The 20,788-nt window shown below is 39.2% G+C and overlaps 1 protein-coding gene and 1 long non-coding RNA gene across 2 annotated transcripts in view; one reads left to right on the top strand and one right to left on the bottom strand.

Moving 5' to 3' along the window:
- LOC139124946 (uncharacterized) overlaps positions 1-20,788 on the top strand; it is a 477,972-nt gene that overhangs the window by 303,517 nt on the left and 153,667 nt on the right. The window lies entirely within an intron of this gene.
- LOC139124577 (paired amphipathic helix protein Sin3a-like) overlaps positions 1,137-20,788 on the bottom strand; it is a 43,552-nt gene continuing 23,900 nt past the window's right edge. Inside the window, 19 exon segments of the mRNA XM_070690708.1 lie at positions 1,137-3,749; positions 4,435-4,521; positions 4,523-4,709; positions 5,950-6,122; positions 6,580-6,765; positions 9,453-9,622; positions 10,203-10,386; positions 10,786-10,889; positions 13,896-14,003; positions 14,282-14,399; positions 15,183-15,366; positions 16,096-16,334; positions 16,960-17,126; positions 17,129-17,173; positions 17,645-17,763; positions 18,255-18,373; positions 18,779-18,862; positions 19,382-19,519; positions 20,200-20,448. Of these exon segments, the coding sequence (XP_070546809.1) occupies positions 3,498-3,749; positions 4,435-4,521; positions 4,523-4,709; positions 5,950-6,122; positions 6,580-6,765; positions 9,453-9,622; positions 10,203-10,386; positions 10,786-10,889; positions 13,896-14,003; positions 14,282-14,399; positions 15,183-15,366; positions 16,096-16,334; positions 16,960-17,126; positions 17,129-17,173; positions 17,645-17,763; positions 18,255-18,373; positions 18,779-18,862; positions 19,382-19,519; positions 20,200-20,448 (2,913 nt within the window). The 3' untranslated portion in view covers positions 1,137-3,497.

Raw genomic sequence — 20,788 nt, forward strand, 5'->3', positions numbered from 1 at the left:
ACAAGCACGTAATGACATCTGCACTGTAACTTACTGGCGACTGAAGACCAAGATTTCATTATCTGATTGCACAGTTTCAGGATAGCTGCCCCTCAAACATTTCTCCAGGGTCAGGATACCCTGACAACAAAATGTGCAGATTATATATATAAACTCTCCCCGTTTTTCTAAGCTCAGGAGAACGCTGGTAACTTCAGTCTTGTATTCCCTTTGTTAGTGAAAATGTATTCTTTTTGTATTTTTATTACTGTGTGAATACAATATTCAATAACTTGAGGGGTGGCCAACCCCTCAAACTCCCTAATGGAGAACTCTGGGCACGCAAGATGATTTACAGTTAGAGCGCCCTCTATGACAGCCAGAAATTTCCAGACACTAGATTGTTACTCGCACATTTGCAAGACACATGCATGTCCAGCCATAAGAAGTGTATAATTGCTCTCAACGGGGACTGGGAATAGAGTTTTGACATGTTGTAGAATTCATCTTAAAAATTGCTGTATGTGTCTTTGCTTTTATCTGTGAAACCTTGGACAGTAATATTTCAATGAATTCAACAAAAGCTTATAGTCTTTGACAGAATATACATCTGTGGCTTAAAGGTACACGGTCACCGTAAATTTGCATATTCCATATATGGTAAAGGGCGGGGCTTAGCGTACTTCCCCGTAACACCTGTAGCTGTCGGTCCTCCATATTTGATACGTCAAAGAACATGTAGACGACGCTGCTAAGTATGTCATGGCTGGTCGTGTGGGGGCAATCTTTTTTAAAAGCGGCCACCCGCGTAAAATCTGTGATTGGCTATTAAAAAACAGGTGACCGAATACCTTTAATTTACGGAAATTATATATGCAAAGTACATTTCATGCTGATAGGATAATTCTTAGCAAGTCTACCGACACATAATAACACAACTATGTCTGTGCTTTCAGGGGTTTCTTTTCACTCAGAAAAAATCGTTTTTGTCATTTTACCGATGAGATTGTCGATTGGCTCATTCAGCTGGTCGTCATATCATGTCCTTTATAAGTCAGAAATATTTCGAAGCATTTACCAATACCGGAAGTAGAGCCTTTCTCACACATCAAGTTCACTCTCTCGGAAAACCACACAGAGACGAAATTATTCGTTCATTGAAAAAAAAATGGAGAGCTTTATTATATTACGAAGTCAGATACTCCAAGAGCCACAGTAGGTATATGTATACAAACATAGACAGTGCTCTCCACGGAACACATTGGAGGAAACACTCAACAGACTACCACACTGGAAGATCTACAAATGAGAACAGCCATTTTTGAACTCGAAATTTTATAATTTTTTTTCAACAAATAAAACAGACTCGCTTTTATTCTGTAAAAATATTTGGCTTGATTTTTTGTGGAATATGTTACAAAAGTTGTCAAATTTTTCATCTTTATACAATGCATTTCTTTCTCGTTTAAATTCAAAAAATTTTGTGGCATAGTTGTATAAAATGGCTGCTCTGTTTGGTTTGGTGTTTATATATATATATATATATAATTCTTCGAACAATAAGAAAAATTAGACTTGTCAGTACTGCACACAGACAACCAGGACAGGTTTTAGTTTGTATAGTCTTGACTCAAGTGGAATTTATAAGTTGTCCGTAATACAAGCCCAGTTCATTTCCCAATCGCAGATTTTAAAACTCAAAGAAGAGCAAAATGTACAGTGAATCTGTGAGTTACGAGTTTGACACAAAAAAAGAACGCATGACGGATTTTTTTTCCTCAACAAGATGGTAGCTTGCCAGATTTAAATTCCCCCTTTTTTTTGTTGATAAATTTTTTAAAAGGGGTGAAAAATAGTTCATTTCTCAGGATGTGTTGTACACAAACGCCAGTGAACTTTGAAAAGATTTCTGTGTTTTGTGTCACTGGGCCGTTTAAAAATTCATGATAGTTGCACAGAGAATTCTTACCAGGCCCTGTCACCAATGCAATTTGGTCTTGCAAAATTTTTAAATTTTTTGAAACTTGATTTTGGTACACCTTAGCACAATGAAATTGGAAGGATGTCATGTGGAGTGACCTCACTCTGCTATGTACAAACAAACAAACAGCAAAAACCTGACAATGCATCTAGTTGCATTCTCAAATCTAAAAAAAAATGAAAAATAAAAGAAATGTTTTTCTGAACTTTGTGGGAAAAATTATTGCTTATCACTCTGTACAGATACTTTCTATGTGTGGCCCATGAGGGCGCACTTCAGTCTAAATTTTACAATGTGTTCAGATTATGCCTGTCAAGGACTGGTACAAACAAAACTGCAAATGTTATATCTTTTACAGAAATCGCTATGTTGTCTATATTTATATATATGAAAGTATGTACAACCTGTGGCTTGGAAGCCTCTCACCCCCAACGTGGTAGTGGATCGGTCCCAGCTGTGAGGGTAGTCCATTGAAACGGAGGGGTGAGTGGGATTAAAAGTTGGCAAACTCTTGGACAACCTGTCTGGGTTATAGTTTCTGCTGGACTTTTAAAAAAACCCAAGGTGTTCGCAAAAAAAACTCAGCTTGCGACGAAAAACAAAAATTGGTCTAAATAGGCAGAGTGTTCATGTAATCCCAAGTAATGGCAGTGACGAACCCTGCAGGTGACCGTCTGGAAAAAGGTCACCAAATATCAAAAAATATATCACATCTTTCATGACACAAATTACTTCCCCCTTTCAAACTGGACATCAATTCAAATTGTCGTCGTCATCTCTCTCACCCTCCTCTGAGTTCTTGCATAATGAAGTCAACCTATTGTCTTCTGTGGAAGGTTTTGTCAATCTGATGTTTTGGAGGGGATGACATGATTGTAATTTACAGCTCTATTCACAGATTTCACATTATAAATTCATCGTTCAATGACGTCTGACTTGTGTTATGTACAGTTTAAAAAGAAAATATCAACTTTCTTTCATGGTTTTCTTGTCAAAATTTAAAAAAGATTTGATTTTTGTTACACAATTATTTTGCAAAGGAAGCCAGAATTGATGTGAGAGAAAATTTATATTCCATTGTACTTGAAGCTGCCTTCTTCAGGGAGATCAATCATTGGTCAATGCAGAATGATGTCACAACTTGTATCCATGCCAACAGTAATGCTGATTTGCATAAAATGGTGGCCCTGATCACGAGGTTACTTTGTGTAACATTACGATAGCATTCCCACACCCTTCTTAGATGACATGATAAAATTTTTTTTGGTTTTGGCTCCACATTGCATTCTGAAGTCAAGAAAAACCATGAAAATTGTTGATTTTTTCTATTTCAACCTAACATACTTCATACTACCTCCCTGTCATCAGTTTATTAACCCTTTCACCACCATGGTTTGGCCCAAACCTATTGTTGTCAAAGGTGAGCGTCGACCTATCCACAGGAACATGGGGGTGAACAGGTTAATTTGGAGGTGTCATTCCAGAACACTTCGTCTCACTGTACGAGTCTCTCACAAAACGCACTGATGGATTTCTGTTACGATGATGACGACGACGAGGTCGGTACCGGCGTTTCCTCCTTGGCGTAAACCACAACGTATTTGCAATAGTCCAGACTGTCCGTTTTCACATGCGTTTCCTGAGTTTGGCAAGCTTTGATGTCCTCGTAGTTGCCCAGCAACCAGTCCTTACAGCCGGTCTGCTGCTCTTCCGTGATATTGCGTTCCTCCCACCCACTCAGCCATCGGCGGAAACGCTGATGAAGCTTTGCCGATATCATCGGATGTGACTGAAAAACGACCATAGATTGAAAAACTTATCATAACTGAAACTGGCAGTGAATTACTCAGTTTAGCTTTTGAAAAACACATAATAATTTCAGAAGTAGCTCTTTCAAGCATAGAACCAAACCCATGAAACGTCACAGTACACAATGCCTATAGGAATTTTGAAAGAACATTACATTAAATATTCTTAAGGTAGAAATATGCCTGTCTCGTGAGTCTAAAATTTTAACAATACTGCTCTGATCTACAACTTGTGTGGGTTCATTTTGAAGCTCTATGAGTTTAAGTTTTCACCATCCAATTTTTGTACATATAAAACAAATTTCATTTTTCCCATTTACTTGGCACAGGAATTGCAGTTATTTTGAAAGTCAAATCTCAGTAAATATTTGCTTCCATAACACTAAATTTGAGAAGTGACCCCCCCCCAGTTTTTATTCTTTATTTTGAAAGATGGTTGAAAGGTTTGTTGATGAAAGTGTGAGCTAAAGTTTCAGTCTTTCATGGTGCGTACTACGTTAATGTATGCCACGGTCTGTATAGCGAGAGAGAGAGAGAGAGAGAGAGAGAAAGACTGTCTGAAAGAATACGACAGCAACATGTCATGGACACAGACAGAAACAGACAACCAGACAGAAACAGACACACACACACCCTAAACAAACATAGACACAGATCTGCACCTACCTCTCTGGCTTTCTTCATAGCAGACCTCCTGTACATGTAATCTTCCGAGTTCACCACATAAACCATCTTGTAAGAATTCAGATTGAAATTTACACTCCATATTGCTAGCCATCTCCACCCCAGCCATGTCTTCACTCACTTTCTCCTTTTCATCGTTGCCTTTTTCGTCTTTCCCGTCTCCTTTCTCCGTCTTGTCCTTTTTCTCCTTCTCAGTGTCTTCACTGGCGGAGTCTGTGTCACTGCCTGCCCTCTGTTGACGACCACGTCTCACATTCCTGAGGAGGCAACCAGAGTTTAGCTTATGACTACAGAGGGCGGACCATTCGTATCAACAACATAGACATACTGTTGGACCCTACACTACTTGTCGTAATTGATGTAATTTTTCCCACCAAATTTAAGTGCAACATTTTACAATTTTTATGTAAATTTTTTGTAATTCTTTTGATATTTTTGACCTAAATGGATATAACTTTTCAATGGCTACAGTTTTTCATCAAAATTTTGGCAAAAATTTGAAAGGAATTGCCCAGGGTACATTTTATGAAGGTCACAAAAATTGACTTTGACATTCAAAAGGTAAAAAAATACATTACATGAGAAGTAGAGTTGGTTTTAAGGCTAAATTTTCATGTGTGGTGAAACTTGAAAGTAAACATTGCACCTAGAACTCATTTTTAAAGTTACAATACTGTACATTTTCTCTTTTCTTGCTTCGCATTGTCGCATCATCCTCATTACTCAACCAAGCACAATTTCTCTACACTTTATTGGTTTATAGTTACACTGATATTATTTTTGTGTCGCCCATGGCCATCTCTGGTAAAACTATACTCTCATTTGCAATAAGCAACAGCAAGGAGAATCCACGACCCTTATAAACTGTATGTATATGTATAACACTTCTCTAGTAACACTTAAGATCCTGTGAAATCCCATCAATTCTGTTGGAAATCAGAATCAAAAGCAAAGGCATATAACACTCATTATTACATGCCTCGTATATCGAACGTCGCGCGCTCCATAGGATTCAATGGTAACTCACCGATGACGTCGCGGGTGCCATAGTCATCACTGGACTGAAAGTGAACCGGAACTATTTTCAACTTGAAAACTTTGGATGTAAAAGTCTTGAAATTTCATGTTTTGCACAGAAAATCCAGTTTTTGGAAAATTCGCATAAAAATATTGATAAACCGCATAACAGTAGTTTAAATATATCAATGCGCCATTCTATGATGAAAATCGTTCTATTTTTTTACCGTTTTTCGTCTAAAATGAAAAAAAGCATTTGACTATAATTTGCCAATAAACGTAAATATTTTTGGTGCAAACAGAGTAAAAGAGGCATGTAATAAAACATTACAGCCCAAACAAGGGACTATGTACCCTCGGGGCAGGAGACCATTTGCCCTCCTTACGTCAGGCAAATGGTCACCTACCCTCGGGCAACATAGTCCCATGTTTGGGCTATAATATATAATGTCAATTATTTCAATTCGAGGATGATCTCACCTGGGTAAGAATACTGGTTTCCGAGACAGAGCTTCGCGGAGTTCCGGCGTAGTGTTCTCGTTGCCGACGAATCTCTCCACGTAGTCGGACCACTTCTCCACCTCCACTGGATCGTCGCTGTGATCTTCCTCAGTGTCAAGTAGTTCAAGTGTAAGCTTGTTTCCATCCTTGTACTGCAAAAACAACAAACAACTTGCTCATTACTAAACCATCCCATACAATATATGGACAACATCAGCGGGAGTATGGCTGAATATTGCCGCTACAGAGCCTGCAAACTCGAGTGTGTACTTTACAGTAAAAGCTAATGACTACCAAAGACTTCATCATGACTAACTAAAGGAGTTTCCATGACGATAAATTTGAATTCTGATTAGCATTTTAAAACCCTTTCTGGACTGAACGTCTAGTAGAACACCAGAATTACTCTGTATTCAATCACACAGATTCAAGAGAACAAGTTGTAAATGTCTTTGTTTTTATATTATGATTATTGATGAAGACATTATCAATAGTTACAAATATCACAACTAAAGATAGTTCCAGCTGAAATGACAATGAGTAAATCAACTGAGGTGGAATGGGGGGGAGGGGAGGGGAGGGGGAGAGAGACGTTGTGTCAATACTCACATAGCAGATTTTGAAGACGTTCTGCTCATCAGCTAATTGTTGTTCAGCCTTCCGTTGGTACGCTCCCTCCACACTGGCTCTGGCCGGCTGGCTTCCCAGGCTGCCGCCCGCACCGCCTGTCTTCTTCTCTTGCAGATACAGATCGGTCAAGTTGATGTTGACGTCTTCAGTCACAATGTGTTGCAGCTGGAAAATGAAAGACCGTGATTTCATTTTGTCAGTGTTCCAGAGTGTACACGCCTTTGCACTGTTTTGTACCTTCATATCCACCTGTCCTCATTTTGTTATTATTCAAACACACATAGGTAGATACAGTAAATGTTTCAGTTGAAGAGCGCCCTCATTTCTTGATTTGTCTAAAGAGGGCTTGTTTCGATACTGAAAGACACAATGATTGACCACATCCACAGTACAAGAATACTTTACTGGAGTAACTCTGTAATAACGATCCCTGTCCATTAAAATAATGCAACTCATTCCGGTACTTCACTGAAGATTTATAGAACAAAATTCAGGCAATAAAAACTGCAAAAAGAGGGCTCTTTGTTAAAAGAGACAATTATTGACCCTATTACAATACAAGAATATTTCGTCAGAGTATCTCACTCTTGTCCAAAAACACTTCCTTTCCATTGTTACTATGCAACTCATATCCAAGTGCTTCACTGAAAATTTATCAAAGAAACTTTGGTAACAAGTCATCGTTGATGACACAGTCCCCACTTGTTAATGGGTATTTTGATTACAGGTCCTCAGAGAGGATAGAGTCCTCTTCATTAGGTCTGTGATTAAAATACTTTTGAATAAATTCGCTTGATACATGTCTGAGCTGTAGTTCAGGACATGAAAAAATCGTAATAAAATGGCCACATGGCGGCCTTATTGGATCGTATCACAGAACAAATCTATGTGCATATGTATGACAGACATCCAGCTCTATGGGTTTGCTCAGAATTAGATATACGCATAATTAATGAGGTACAGTATGAAGCATCATAAAGTCTCCCATCATACCATATATGAAGGGTGTACCACTTGTGGTTACTGAGTTATGGACAAATATGTATATTTGAGGTCAAAGGTCATCGAGGTCATGTGACATTTTGTCAAAATAATTGTATTGCTAAGTTATCCCTATATACCAAAAATCAGACCTCTAGCTCTATTGACTCGCTCAAAATTAGATATGCACATAATTAATGAGGTACAATATGTGGCGTCATAAGGTGTCCCATCATACCATATATGAAGGGTGTAGCACTTGTGGTTACTGAGTTATGGACAAATATGTATATTTGAGGTCAAAGGTCACCAAGGTCACATGACATTTTGTCAAAAAAATTGTATTGCTAAGTTATCCCTATATACCAAAAATCAGACCTCTAGCTCTATTGGCTCGCTCAAAATTAGATATGCACATAATTAATGAGGTACAATATGTGGCGTCATAGAGTGTCCCATCATACCATACATGAAGGGTGTGGCACTTGTGTTTACTGAGTTATGGACAAATATGTATATTTGAGGTCAAAGGTCACCGAGGTCACATGACATTTTGTCAAAAAAATTGTCGTGCTAAGTTATCCCTATATACCAAAAATCAGACCTCTAGCTCTATTGGCTTGCTCAAAATTAGATATGCACATAATTAATGAGGTACAATATGTGGCATCATAAAGTGTCCGTCCCATCATACCATACATGAAGGTAGTAGCACTTGTGGTTACTGAGTTATGGACAAATATGTATATTTGAGGTCAAAGGTCACCGAGGTTACGTGACATTTTGTCAAAAAAAATGTATTGCTAAGTTATCCCTATATACCAAAAATCAGACCTCCAGCTCTATTGGCTTGCTCAAAATTAGATATGTGCATAATTAATGAGGTACAATATGTGGCGTCATAAGCTGTGCCATCATACCATATATGAAGGGTGTAGCACTTGTGGTTACTGAGTTATGGACGAATATGTATATTTGAGGTCAAAGGTCACTGAGGTCACGTGACATTTTTGAAAAAAAATAGTATTGCTAAGTTATCCCTATATACCAAAAATCAGACCTCTAGCTCTATTGGCTCGCTCAAAATTAGATATGTGCATAATTAATGAGGTACAATATGTGGCGTCATAAGGTGTCCCATCATACCATACATGAAGGGTGTAGCACTTGTGGTTACTGAGTTATGGACAAATATATATATTTGAGGTCAAAGGTCACCAAGGTCACGTGACATTTTGTCAAAATATCTGAGATATCTGCATGAACGGATGGACTCACAGATGGACTCACGGACGGACATGACCCAATCTATAAGCCCCCTGGACTTTATCTGTGGGGACTCAAAACTGTGTCACTGCATCCTTTTTGCAATATGAATACGATGAGAAACTAAATTTTTATTTTTCTTGGCCTTATACATGGGAGTCTATGGACTGCCTTATACATGGGAGTCTATGGACTGCCTTATACATGGGAGTCTATGGAGACTGCCTTATACATGGGAGTCTATGGACTGCCTTATACATGGGAGTCTATGGACTGCCTTATACATGGGAGTCTATGGACTGCCTTATACATGGGAGTCTATGGAGAATGCCTTATACATGGGAGTCTATGGAGGTGAAAACTAAAAAGTCCTCTAACACGGCCAAAATTGATCGCATTGTGAAACAAATCGACGTGCATCTGTATGGGGTAGGGAACTATCCTTGTGCAAAGTTTGAAAGAAATTGACCTTGGCATGTCTGAGATATCTGCGTGAACGGACGGACGCACGGACGGACGCACGCACGGACGCACGCACGGACATGACCAAACCTATAAGTCCCCCCGGACGGTGTCCGTGGGGACTAATAAAGGGGACCACTGACCTGTCTGACGATGCTTTGGACAACTTTATCCATGGTAAATGAGATGTATGCATAGATGCCGTACATCTCTCTCATCTGGTCTTCATACTGCGTGCTCTCAACATTGCCATCCAGTAAATTCCTCACTAGTTCTAAAAACGCCGGGTAGTAGTCTCGAGGTTCAAGTTCACCTGCAATTCAAACAAAATTACCTCGTCAGCATTTTTGGAGTAGCTTTCAAAAACTATTTGGATACATGAAAAGAATGTGTGCAACGATGAAGGACTTTCCTCTCCTGTTTTCAGCAAATTGGTCTGATCCATACCACTGAAAAACAATATGGCTCAACCACAGCAGCATCAAAGAGGGGTGGCTGACTGGCTATATGAGGGTGCACCTCCTTTGCAGCCTTTCTGGATGAGTATCTGTACTTAGAAGGGTATGTAATGAGTTGGGGGACTACATGGACAAGGTGATGTATACACACTTAGAGGCCCTCTTCTTGACAATAGAGGGTTTACTATCAGGCCTATCTTCAGGGGAGGGTGTACTCACTCACTGGCCTATCTGAATATATTGGAGAGGGTGGAGGTGTTCTCAACTTGGCTGCTAATCTTTATGGGTGAATTTGCCATGAGGTCAACCTGAGGAGGGTTAATTATTAAGGGTCTATCTAGGCTGAGTGTACTGACTAAGATGTCTGTCTGTGATTCACTGAAGGAGGAGCTTATCTGAAAAGGGGCAGGTGGAGGGGGAGGGGTATGTACTTACTCGGAGGCCTAAGTCTAAGCGCCACAGCTGTACTCTCTTTGTTAGATTTGTTGGAAGGTCCTTCTTGCTGGGCAATCTTGATAGCTTGATGGTACATCTTACTCAGTCTCTCACACAGGATTTGATGAAGACGAATAAACAGATACCAGTGATTGTTGACATAGAATAAATTATATACATCGTCCTGCAAGAAAAAGTAAACAGTTCAATTATTAATTAAGTAACTTGGTGACAGTTGATGTGCAGGCATTTCCAAAGAACTTTTAACAAAATTTGCCCTACAAAGGTACTTCACATTTTATCTTCACATATGTTACAAACACAAAAGTGGGTTATGGCACATACAAACTGAAACAGTATTTTTTTATAAACAGAGTCAAGGAAACTTTTCTTATCAGAATGCAATTTTTAATCTAAACAAACCTAACAACCTCACAATTTGAATTATCTCATTTGAAGTAGGGGTTCTGCTCCTTGCAAGAAGAGAGTTTTGAAAAAAAGTGGAAAAAACAGGCCCTGCAAAGGTACTTCACATTTCATCTTTGCTAATGTTACAAACGAGACATAAAAAATCATGACTTACCGTTTGATTATTATCTGACTCCTCAGCAATACCATTCACCAATGTATTCCTAAGCTTTGACGGTTTCTTGCTAGAGTTCCCTTGTGAGTTGTCCACTTCCATTTCTGAAAATTTAATCAGATTTTCATGCATATTCATAAGTCATGCATATTCATGAGCTATGTGCATAATTTTAGTTGTCCATAATCATAAGGTCTGACATCATTACAGAATATTTCTAGGAACCTAAACTTTGCATGTGACTCTTCTGTGTGTTTTGTAGTCGCTTGGCTGTTGAGTGATGCCCTTTCACACAACATTCTCATAACATTCCATATCTGCACTATGGTGGGATTTGCTTGTCAAATTCTACAGTACTAGACCATTGCTCTACCTTATCCAGACCAGACACACTGTTATTCTGTCTGGAGAATCATTCACCGTTGTGAGGGGAAGGTTATGAAACAGACGGAGGAAATGAAACAAACTGTTGCAATTCTAATATCTTGAGTATCTGTCTCTCACTGTTTATGGCATTAGAAAACAGTTTACAGTTGATTGCACTACAAATTTGGAGGGAAATATTATGGCGCTCCAAAGGGTCAAATAACAAAATTCTAAAAGAAGAGTTAACCCTTTCCTTCCCCCATAGACTTAGAGGTTAAAGACCCCCTAGGGACTGAATTAATTTGCATTTACAACATAAATATGACATTGATTTAATAAATTGATTATAACTTTGTTTTAATGACTACAATGCTTACCCCTACAGGTGATGTTAGTTGAACATGAACTAGAAAATGTATCAATTCTTTCCATATGCAAATTGGTCACTTGTTATGCAAATTAGGACACATCAATCATTGGCTACATAACTAGATTCCTGTTGAAAGAAGACATTTGCCAGAAATAAAATGGTTATTTACTCACCAAAAGTCTGATTTCTTTGTGTTATATATCTATACTGTCTATTCTATCTATTCTAATGCTTTTTCCTTTTCCTCGCTAAATCCCTGCCTGCACATTTCAGGTCATCAAAGCTATAATCCTGCATGTAGTGATAGTGATGAAAGCATGGAACAGGGCACATTCTTACTTTACACACCCCACACATGTATTTAGTATCTTTCCTCTGCTTATGAACCTGACATTTTGACTGAGTTTCCACTAATGCTGGAGCATGTTGGAGTTTACGATCTAACCTGACATCAGTATTCTGATTAAGTGACTTCCTGCCTGGTCTCTTCACAAATGATCGCCCAGCAATTAGCTGTTCACAAAGCTGGCCACAGAAGACTCGAAGGGTTCGGGGCTTATTCGGATTGCTTTCTTGAACAGAATGTATGAGTTGATGACACACACTTCAAGTATGTACCAAAATATCTGCAAGTACCATGTCAGCCCTTTCATGTGACGTTTGTACGATGACAGACGCTGATCAGCAAGGTCAACGCCTCCCATATACTTGTTGTATCTCTCAACAAGTATAGGACGTTGCACTTCCTGACGCTCCCACCTGCCATGAACTTTGACTGCTCTCAGAACAGGGTTACTATCTCCAGTGACGGGCAGAGTTGTAAGAACATTGACTATCCTAGAATCTTTCCAAGCTACTGCTGTTAGTTTCCCTTTCTGCCAGTGAACAAACTGTCCGCGACTTAGACGTTTGACATCTGCACTAGCTGGTTTCATTTCTGACGGAAGTCCCTTCCTATTCGGCCTTACTGTTCCACAAGCTAAAATCTTCCTACTCTTAAGGTTTTCAAATAAAGTTGGACTGGTATAATAGTTATCGCGATACAGCTCATATCCTTATCAAAGTAGGGCTGCATTAAACTCATCTGTCTGTCACAGATTCCTCAGTAGTTTGCTGCAATCTCTGCCTTGGTATACTTTCAAATTCAAAACATATCCAGAAGTCGCCTCGGCTACATTGAAAACTTTGATGCCCCACTTCGTCGGTTTATTTTTTATGTATTGTCTAAACGATAATCTGCCCTTGAATTTAATCATACTCTCATCGAGGGAAAGCTGTCTTTCTGGCGAATACAGTTCCCGGAACTTTGGCAACACGCTGTCAATAACCGGTTTTATTTTCTGCAGTTTATCGTATCTACGGTCATTTCTGTCGGTTGGGATGGCTTCGTTATCGACAAAATGAATGTATCGCAAAATTTGACAATACAAATCGCGTGGCATATGATTTCCGAAGGCTGGAGTATTAGTTAGCCAATATTCTGACCAATATTCTCTGAACGAACCTTTCTTGTCGACTAAACCCATCGCTAGCGTAAGACCGAGAAAGACCTCAAGCTGATCTACGGTCATATTTGTCCATTCTGACTTCCAGTTTCCCGGATCGCGACGTTTCTGTTCGGCGTAACGATTAGTTTCAGTAACGATGTAGCCATAAGTTCAGGGGTGAACAGACAATCAAAGACATCTTTTGCCGATTTACCTGAAAAATCTTTCTTTATTCGAGAAGGTTCCGTGAAATTAACATCGTCATGTTCTTCGATCGAGCGACTCCATTGTAAGTCTTCACTGCTGTCAGAATTCTCAGCCGAATCGTCGTCACTTTGAGTGTCTATTTCAAAGTCCGATCCTACCTCATTATCGGAATCCCGCCGTAATCGCGGCAACCTAGCTAATGGAATGTCGTCCTCATAGTCAGATTCCGTGAAACCCATAAATTCAGTCTCAGAATCGGATGATGATTCAAAAATATCGGCAATTCTATGTCCTAGAGCGATGTCGTCATCACCAGTCGCCATTTTTAAACAGTTCATTCATAAATTTCGCCAAAACGAGTTTGAAATTCCCACGGTCGGTGACACACGATAGCGGGCAAACAGGAAACTGCGTATCATTATGGAGGTGGCGTGATTCCCTAGCCAATGGTATTAATTAGACCCCCCTATAGCGGCAATTGGCGCTAAAAACAAGGTTAAAGGTTACAAACGTACGTTATACGTATATATACGTCTACCGGCAGCAACGGGAACCGGAAGTGAGGCGTATTTATACGCCCTCCGGCGGCAAAGGGTTAAAATGTGGGTATTTATTTTTTAAATGATAGAAGTGAATTAATTTGATTTTTTGACCCCAAAAAGTAAAATATTCACTCTTACCTTCTTCCTCTTCTTCGTCAGAAAGTTCACCTCTTGGTACAAACATGAAATCCGGCATAAAGTGCAGCAGGAGCTGTTTGATCTTCTGTTTGTCATCTTTGTGTATTGCTACAAACAAATCAAGAAAGACAGTTTTAAAAAGGCGAACTGTCTTGCTCTCGAAATTTATGATCACACTGATCAGTTACAATCACAGTTATCAGAACGTATCAGCTTTTTTTACTCTGTGCTGACAAAATAATTCCTGTTTGCGCTCAAATCAAAATTCTGATTTTGAAAACAGAGGATCAAAAATCACATATAGCTTGGCAATTCGTCCACGGCATTGTCTGTCTGACATGAATACACTATTCTAGGAATGTACTGTGAATACCACTGAAATTTACCTGTTTGTCGTTTGACGTGGTGGATGATAAGTGCAGCAGCGTCTTCGACGATAGATTGATCATTGAAGGTATAGACTAAGTGCGGCCCGCTGGATTCACCATTGTTTTCTTCTTGTCTCTGAATCAGAAAATAACCACAATATACATGATATCTCATGTCTGAGTCAGATAATAATCACAATATACATGATCTTCCGTGTCTGAGTCGAAAATAACCACAATACACATGATATTCCGTGTCTGAGTCAGAAAATAACCACAATATACACGATATCTTGTCTCTAAATCAGAAAATAACCACAATACACATGATATTCCGTGTCTGAATCAGAAAATAACCACAATACACACGATATCTTGTGTCTGAATCAGAAAATAACCACAATACACATGATATTTCGTGTCTGAATCAGAAAATAACCACAATACACACGATATCTTGTGTCTGAATCAGAAAATAACCACAGTACACATGATGTTCCGTGTCCGAGTCAGAAAATAACCACAATATACACAATATCTCGTGTCTGAATCAGAAAATAACCACAATACAAATGGTGAATCTGTCCTGCGAGAATGACTCCAACATTCAAATATAAAATATATCAATGCAGATTGATATAGCCCCTCCCCCTCTTCATTCCTGTATACACCAGTTTCTCATCCCTTTCAAATACACACAAACCCCTGTCCCCTCTAATCCTCCCTTTTTCTGTATTCCCCAGGTGATGATCCCTTTCAAACACACATAAACCCCCTTCTCTCTCCCTCCCACCCCCCCCCTCGCCAGATGCTGATCCCTTTAACCCTTTCACCACCATGGTTTGTCCCAAATCCATTGTTTTCTATGGTAAAGTTGGACCTGTACACAGGGAACTGGGGGTGAATATCTGCCACCAACCTCATCAAAGACGGTTTCAATTTCATTGATAATACTTTTAGACCTCAACGCTTTGGTATCGCTCTGTTTAAAATTAATTCCCTGGTGGTCCAGCGATTTCAGATAATACTTCTCGTTTTGATCTCGCCAGATTTTATTAAAGCCCCTCTGTGCCTCTCTCCATTCCTCTTCCTTTGCTTTCAGTCTGAAATCAAAAATACATTTCAAATAATTAACCCTTTGAGTGCTGTAATTTTTTCCCGCCAAAATTTTAGTGTAACATTTTATCAATTTTTATGAAATTTTCTTTAATTTATTTGACAATTTGGGACTAAAAAGACACAAAATTTTATTGGCTACAGTTTTGCATCAAAATTTTTGGCAAAAATCTGAAGAAAAAAAATTGACTGGAGTATATTTTATTTAGGCGACAACAATCGACTTTGACACTCAAAGAGTTAACTCTTTTCCGGTTCGGCACATCACAGACTTGATGCCATATTTGGGTGTAAGGCAGTTGTCAAATATATATTCAGCGATTTTCAAAGACCTTTATACACCCTGAAATACCATTTTCCAGATATCACTTTTACAGTATATCATCTTCATATATCATAGATACATATCGTTTCTAAAATATCAAAATTAATGATCTTATCATTTTTAAAAATAATGGGATTGCCAATATTCCATCACTTTCCAGGACTCAATTTCGTTTACAAGGACTTTTCCAGGATTTTCCAGAAGGCATTACAATTCAATGTCAAGGACTTTCCAGGTTTGTATGACCCTGTACATTCCACCAAACTCTAATTCCTTTCATATGACTGACATTTTTTCTACTTCACGTTATGTTGTTTAATGCCATCACTGATCAGCAACCCAATAGGAAATTAGCCTGTGAGGGCGCTGCAAGCCACAGAGTGAATCTTACCTTCTGAGAACTAAAGGCACAGCTACTGCCGGGTTCTTTTTCAATCCCTCAATGATATCAGGGGCTTTGTCTCCGTATATCCTCTGGATGGCTTTACGGTGTATCACCTCTGACGTACCCCCCACGCAGTTATCCAGACGGAATTTGGTGGCCTCCTCGGACGACATGCGAGATAGCTTCTTCTGCACGCCTTCAAGTACCTTGATGGTTGCCAGGTTCGTTTCCAAAACTATATCAAGCTGAAATCAAAACATGCAAGTTTTGTAAGCCAAGCTAAAATTTCGGTTTTTTTCAGAATCACATCAATACATGGTCCAAAAAGTCAAGGATTTTCAGCAATTTTGACCTTTCGATGTCCAAAAAAACCCCTTTTCCAAGTAATATAATCTTTATGATATATCCTACCTACGTATTATTTTACACATGGTTTATACAATATTATGACCTATCATATCATGAGTTTTTGAAAACTGGGTAGCTGATCGATTTTCCAGGATTTTCGAGGACTCAATTCCATTTTGAAGGACTTTTCCAGGACTTTTCAGTAGCGTACGGCTCATGTAACATGGCATTTTCCAGAACATGTTTCCAAACCTCCAGCTTTCACAAAAATTTGCAAATTGGTGAAATATTTTGACATTGGAAAAATCCTGTCTGGAAAACATAACAGTGTAAAAGCAAACCTAAACAAATCATGCTCTTTGGGATTACAAATTTGGCATGGACATGTTAATTTAGAACGGGACATTTCTGTGAATAATTCATACCCTTATTTAAATGGTATCACCCTACAAACCCTTAGGTAATCCCAGGACTGTGCCAAATAAACAATGCACAGAGGTGGGGGAATGGATATATACTAACCTCATATCGTTCATCTTCACATCTGTAAACGTGTTCTTCATACTGTGTCTTGCGCGATGTTACAAACTGCGAATCTTCCGACCAGGACGGGAACGAAACCCAGGTGTCGTTGAGTACTTCCTTACAGAGAGCAGTCCTACCACTGCTTTTCGGTTGGCTGTAGCTCTAGGCAAGGCCCTGTAACTGGCACCGTAACGCTTACACGATGAGAAATCTGCACACAAAAAAGAGAAAAATGTGAGACCACTATTTGATACAGTCTCTTTTTGTCTTGCATAAATGCAACAAGTGCTCTATAATGATGGATGTGTCACTCACGAGACTACGAAGAGTGTCCTCAAGCGACTTATCTTCTGGCGCTCTGAAGCAACAACTCTTTTAGCGCCCTCAAGGGTCAAAAATCTTCTGGCACTTTGATGCAAATCATTCAGCCCCCTCAAGCGGCAAATTTTCTTGTGCTCTGACGCGACAACTCTTTTACCACCCTCAAGTAACAAATCTTCTGGCACTCTGTGACAAATCTTCTAGCACCCTGATGAGAATCATTTAGCACTCTCAAGTGACACAACAGTGATACAACTATCTTTTCTTGTCCTTGGACCGAATTCTCAGAGGCCCAGCCAGTCCCCTACGTGTTCGAATCCAACGACAACGCCTACAAAGACACTGTATTTATTTGACTCACCAATTTCAGTTGCCAGCTCACTGCTACTTCTTTCCTTGGATGGTGCCACGGCTTCTATCCTGTCAGATTCCTTGTATCCCAGGAATTCTTTGAACCACTTAAATAACTCTGGGAACTTCCTGTTTCACAAAATACACACACACACACACAAACACAACATCAGACTTTACATATCTGACAAAACTTGTGATCGAAAGAGTAGTTGAGAATAATTCATTATCAATTTATCTAACATGGAGGAGTTGACTGTCATCATACCCTTTGTCACCCCTATATCTGGTTTATGGGTCCCGCCCACACAAATGAAAAGAATACAGCTGCACCAAAATCAGTGGCAAGTAGGTGAACCCTGACTGACACTTCCGTTTTTATGTTCTAATGCTTTGAGAGGAGATTTCTGAAACAAAACCACTGAGTTTTACACTGTACATGTATTCCCCTGCTTCATGAATTCAGAAAATATTTCTAATAAATGTGGAAGTTGGGTATGCACAACTGTAACAGTGACCTATAGCCTGGGTGTGGTCAGTTGTCTTTGAAAAACATTTAATGGTGGTGCTCTGAAAAACATTCAACGAGAGACTGGAATTTTGTTTGAAGACTTACTTACCCTAACAATGGTGTGACAAGCAGAACCAACTCAGACCTCGACACCACTTCCTGATTGAAGAGGAGCAAGCATCGCAGGAAATTCTCGTACACTTCTTGACTTTTCAAAGCCTTCCTCACCTAGACATGACAGAATGAGAATAATGCAGGTGAAGTGTGCCCTCACAGCCCAACTGACATGCATCTTGTGTTGCCAAGCCAAGGGATGGACAAATTCTTGACAAGGAGAATATCAATGTGACACTCCACTGATGAAATAGTTCTCTTGGATTCTAGAAAATGAGACATTATTACACATGCCAATATGAGGATGAAACAAAAACACTGCAAGAAATTACAACGTAGACTCGCAGTTCAGAAATATTATCAGTAAGAGCTGCCAATACAACACGTTATGAATGCACTTTTATACATCATGCAACATGTAACACTGACCTGAAGGAAAGCTATGTTTGACAGAAGTTAATGTACTCTACACATATTATGTTTTTGTTATGAACTTGAACATGAATGCAATCTACCCACCTTATCAAAGAATGAAAATTCACTGAGGCTGCCGTGTTTGCTGGAGTCAGACAGTGACGGGTCTTTCAAAGATCTGGATTTCTTCTGAAAAATTAATTACAGTCATAATAGAGAACTTTAGAACAATGTCCTGGTGACTAACATTACCGCAATATCACTAATTCTTGTTAACCCTTTGAGTGCTGTAATTTTTCCCACCAAAATTTTAGTGCAACATTTTCCCACTTTTTATGAATTTTCTTTAATTTTTTTTGATAATTTTGAACCAAATGGACATAACATTTCATTGGCTACAGTCTTTCATCAAAATTTAGGCAAAAATCTGAAAAAAAATTGACCGGGGTATATTTTTGACAAAAATTGACTTTGGCGCTCAAAAGGTTAAACGTTAACCCTATTCCATTGTGTTTAGGTCCAGCCACAGTGTTAAAGACAACTGGGCTACAACAAATGAAAGTTATAATCTGGGTAGGGGAGGGGGTTGCTACAGGGGCATTGCGTTCTCATGATCAGATACAAGATGCAGTTAACAACAGGTTTTCAACAAATGACACCCCCGAGAGAAGTGAAATAGGATGATCTCAAGTCAAAGTCAGCTTTTACCTTGGGGACGCCGGACTGGCCAGACATACTGGATCGCTTCAAGTGGGAGCTTCTGTTGTTGTTCTTACTGGACATGCTGCTCTTTTTCACGGCGGCGCTGTGATCGTTCGGTACGCCGGACGGACGCTGCTTCAAATCCTGTCAGTTAATTGAAACTAATGTGCGTCATTTTCTTGTGTCGGAGATATTGTGAAATGTCATACGTGCAATTATTGAGTGTTTAGATTGTTGTGTCTTTGCAGTAAAATAATGGCTAGTGGTTCACACAAAGTAAGACGTAAAACAGAAGACATTCATTTCATTCATTTTCCACTGATTATGATTTGCAGACAAATGGGGGACAAGTATGTTCAGGAGATTGCAATTCCATTTCAGATTTACAAGGTGGGTAAAATATCAACTACTCACTGATTGGATATTCTTTTTATAAACTTGCTACTGATGGTTGTATATTTTTGTAACCTGTCAACTGATAGGCATTTATATTTGTAAACTGATGGTACCAATTGGGCGTTATCTCTACAACCTGGATACTGATCGGCAGTTATTTTTGTAATCTGCCTGGTGATTGGTAGTAGTTTTTCTAACCTGACAGCTGATTGGTGATAATGGGAAAATTACACAGTTGGTGATAAATATGACACACATCCGTCAATTCTGAACACTATTCTTAGTAGATCACTCACTCTCTCATGTCACATTATTTTGCTTATCTCTCAGACACAACTCCAACCAGTGTAGCAATTCATTTCTGATCATTAATTGACTAAACTAATCTGATATGTTGGGGAGTAAACTTCAGAAACGTTAAGTATTACCTTAGTGAAAGCACTCACAAAATTGGCAGCGTGCTGGGCGCTGTTTGCATCGGGCAGAAACTGTCCAAATTCCTGCAACAGATCCTCCTGGTTCTGGAAAAGTTTGGCGACTTGTGCGTACACCTCGGCTTCCGACAGACTCGGTTGGTACGTACCACCGGACTCTTTCACATTTCTCTGCTCCTTCTGGTACGTGTGAAGAATCTCCAAGAATGCTTTGTAGATGTCCGGTTGTCCTTGGAAACGATTCTTCAAGAAAGAAAAATACATTGGTTGTTTTTATCAATCTACTCAAATCCTATGCACCCTGTCTTGAAATGTCTTAACCCTTTGATTCACTGCTATAATTTGTCCCACCAAAATTTTAGTGCAACAATTTGCCAATTTATGGTAATTTTCATGAAATTTCTTTGATAATTTTAGACCAGATGGACATCAAATTTCATTGGTTACGGTATTTTAACAAAACTTAGGCAAAAATCTGAAAAAAAATTTATAAAGGTGACAAAAATTGACTTGGGCACCTCAAAGGGTTACACGTAATATCTCAACCATGGAGCAGAATGTGCTTTGGGTACAGAGATGGAGA

This window comes from Ptychodera flava (assembly GCF_041260155.1).
Source record: "Ptychodera flava strain L36383 chromosome 23 unlocalized genomic scaffold, AS_Pfla_20210202 Scaffold_24__1_contigs__length_23054250_pilon, whole genome shotgun sequence".
NCBI lineage: Eukaryota > Metazoa > Hemichordata > Enteropneusta > Ptychoderidae > Ptychodera > Ptychodera flava.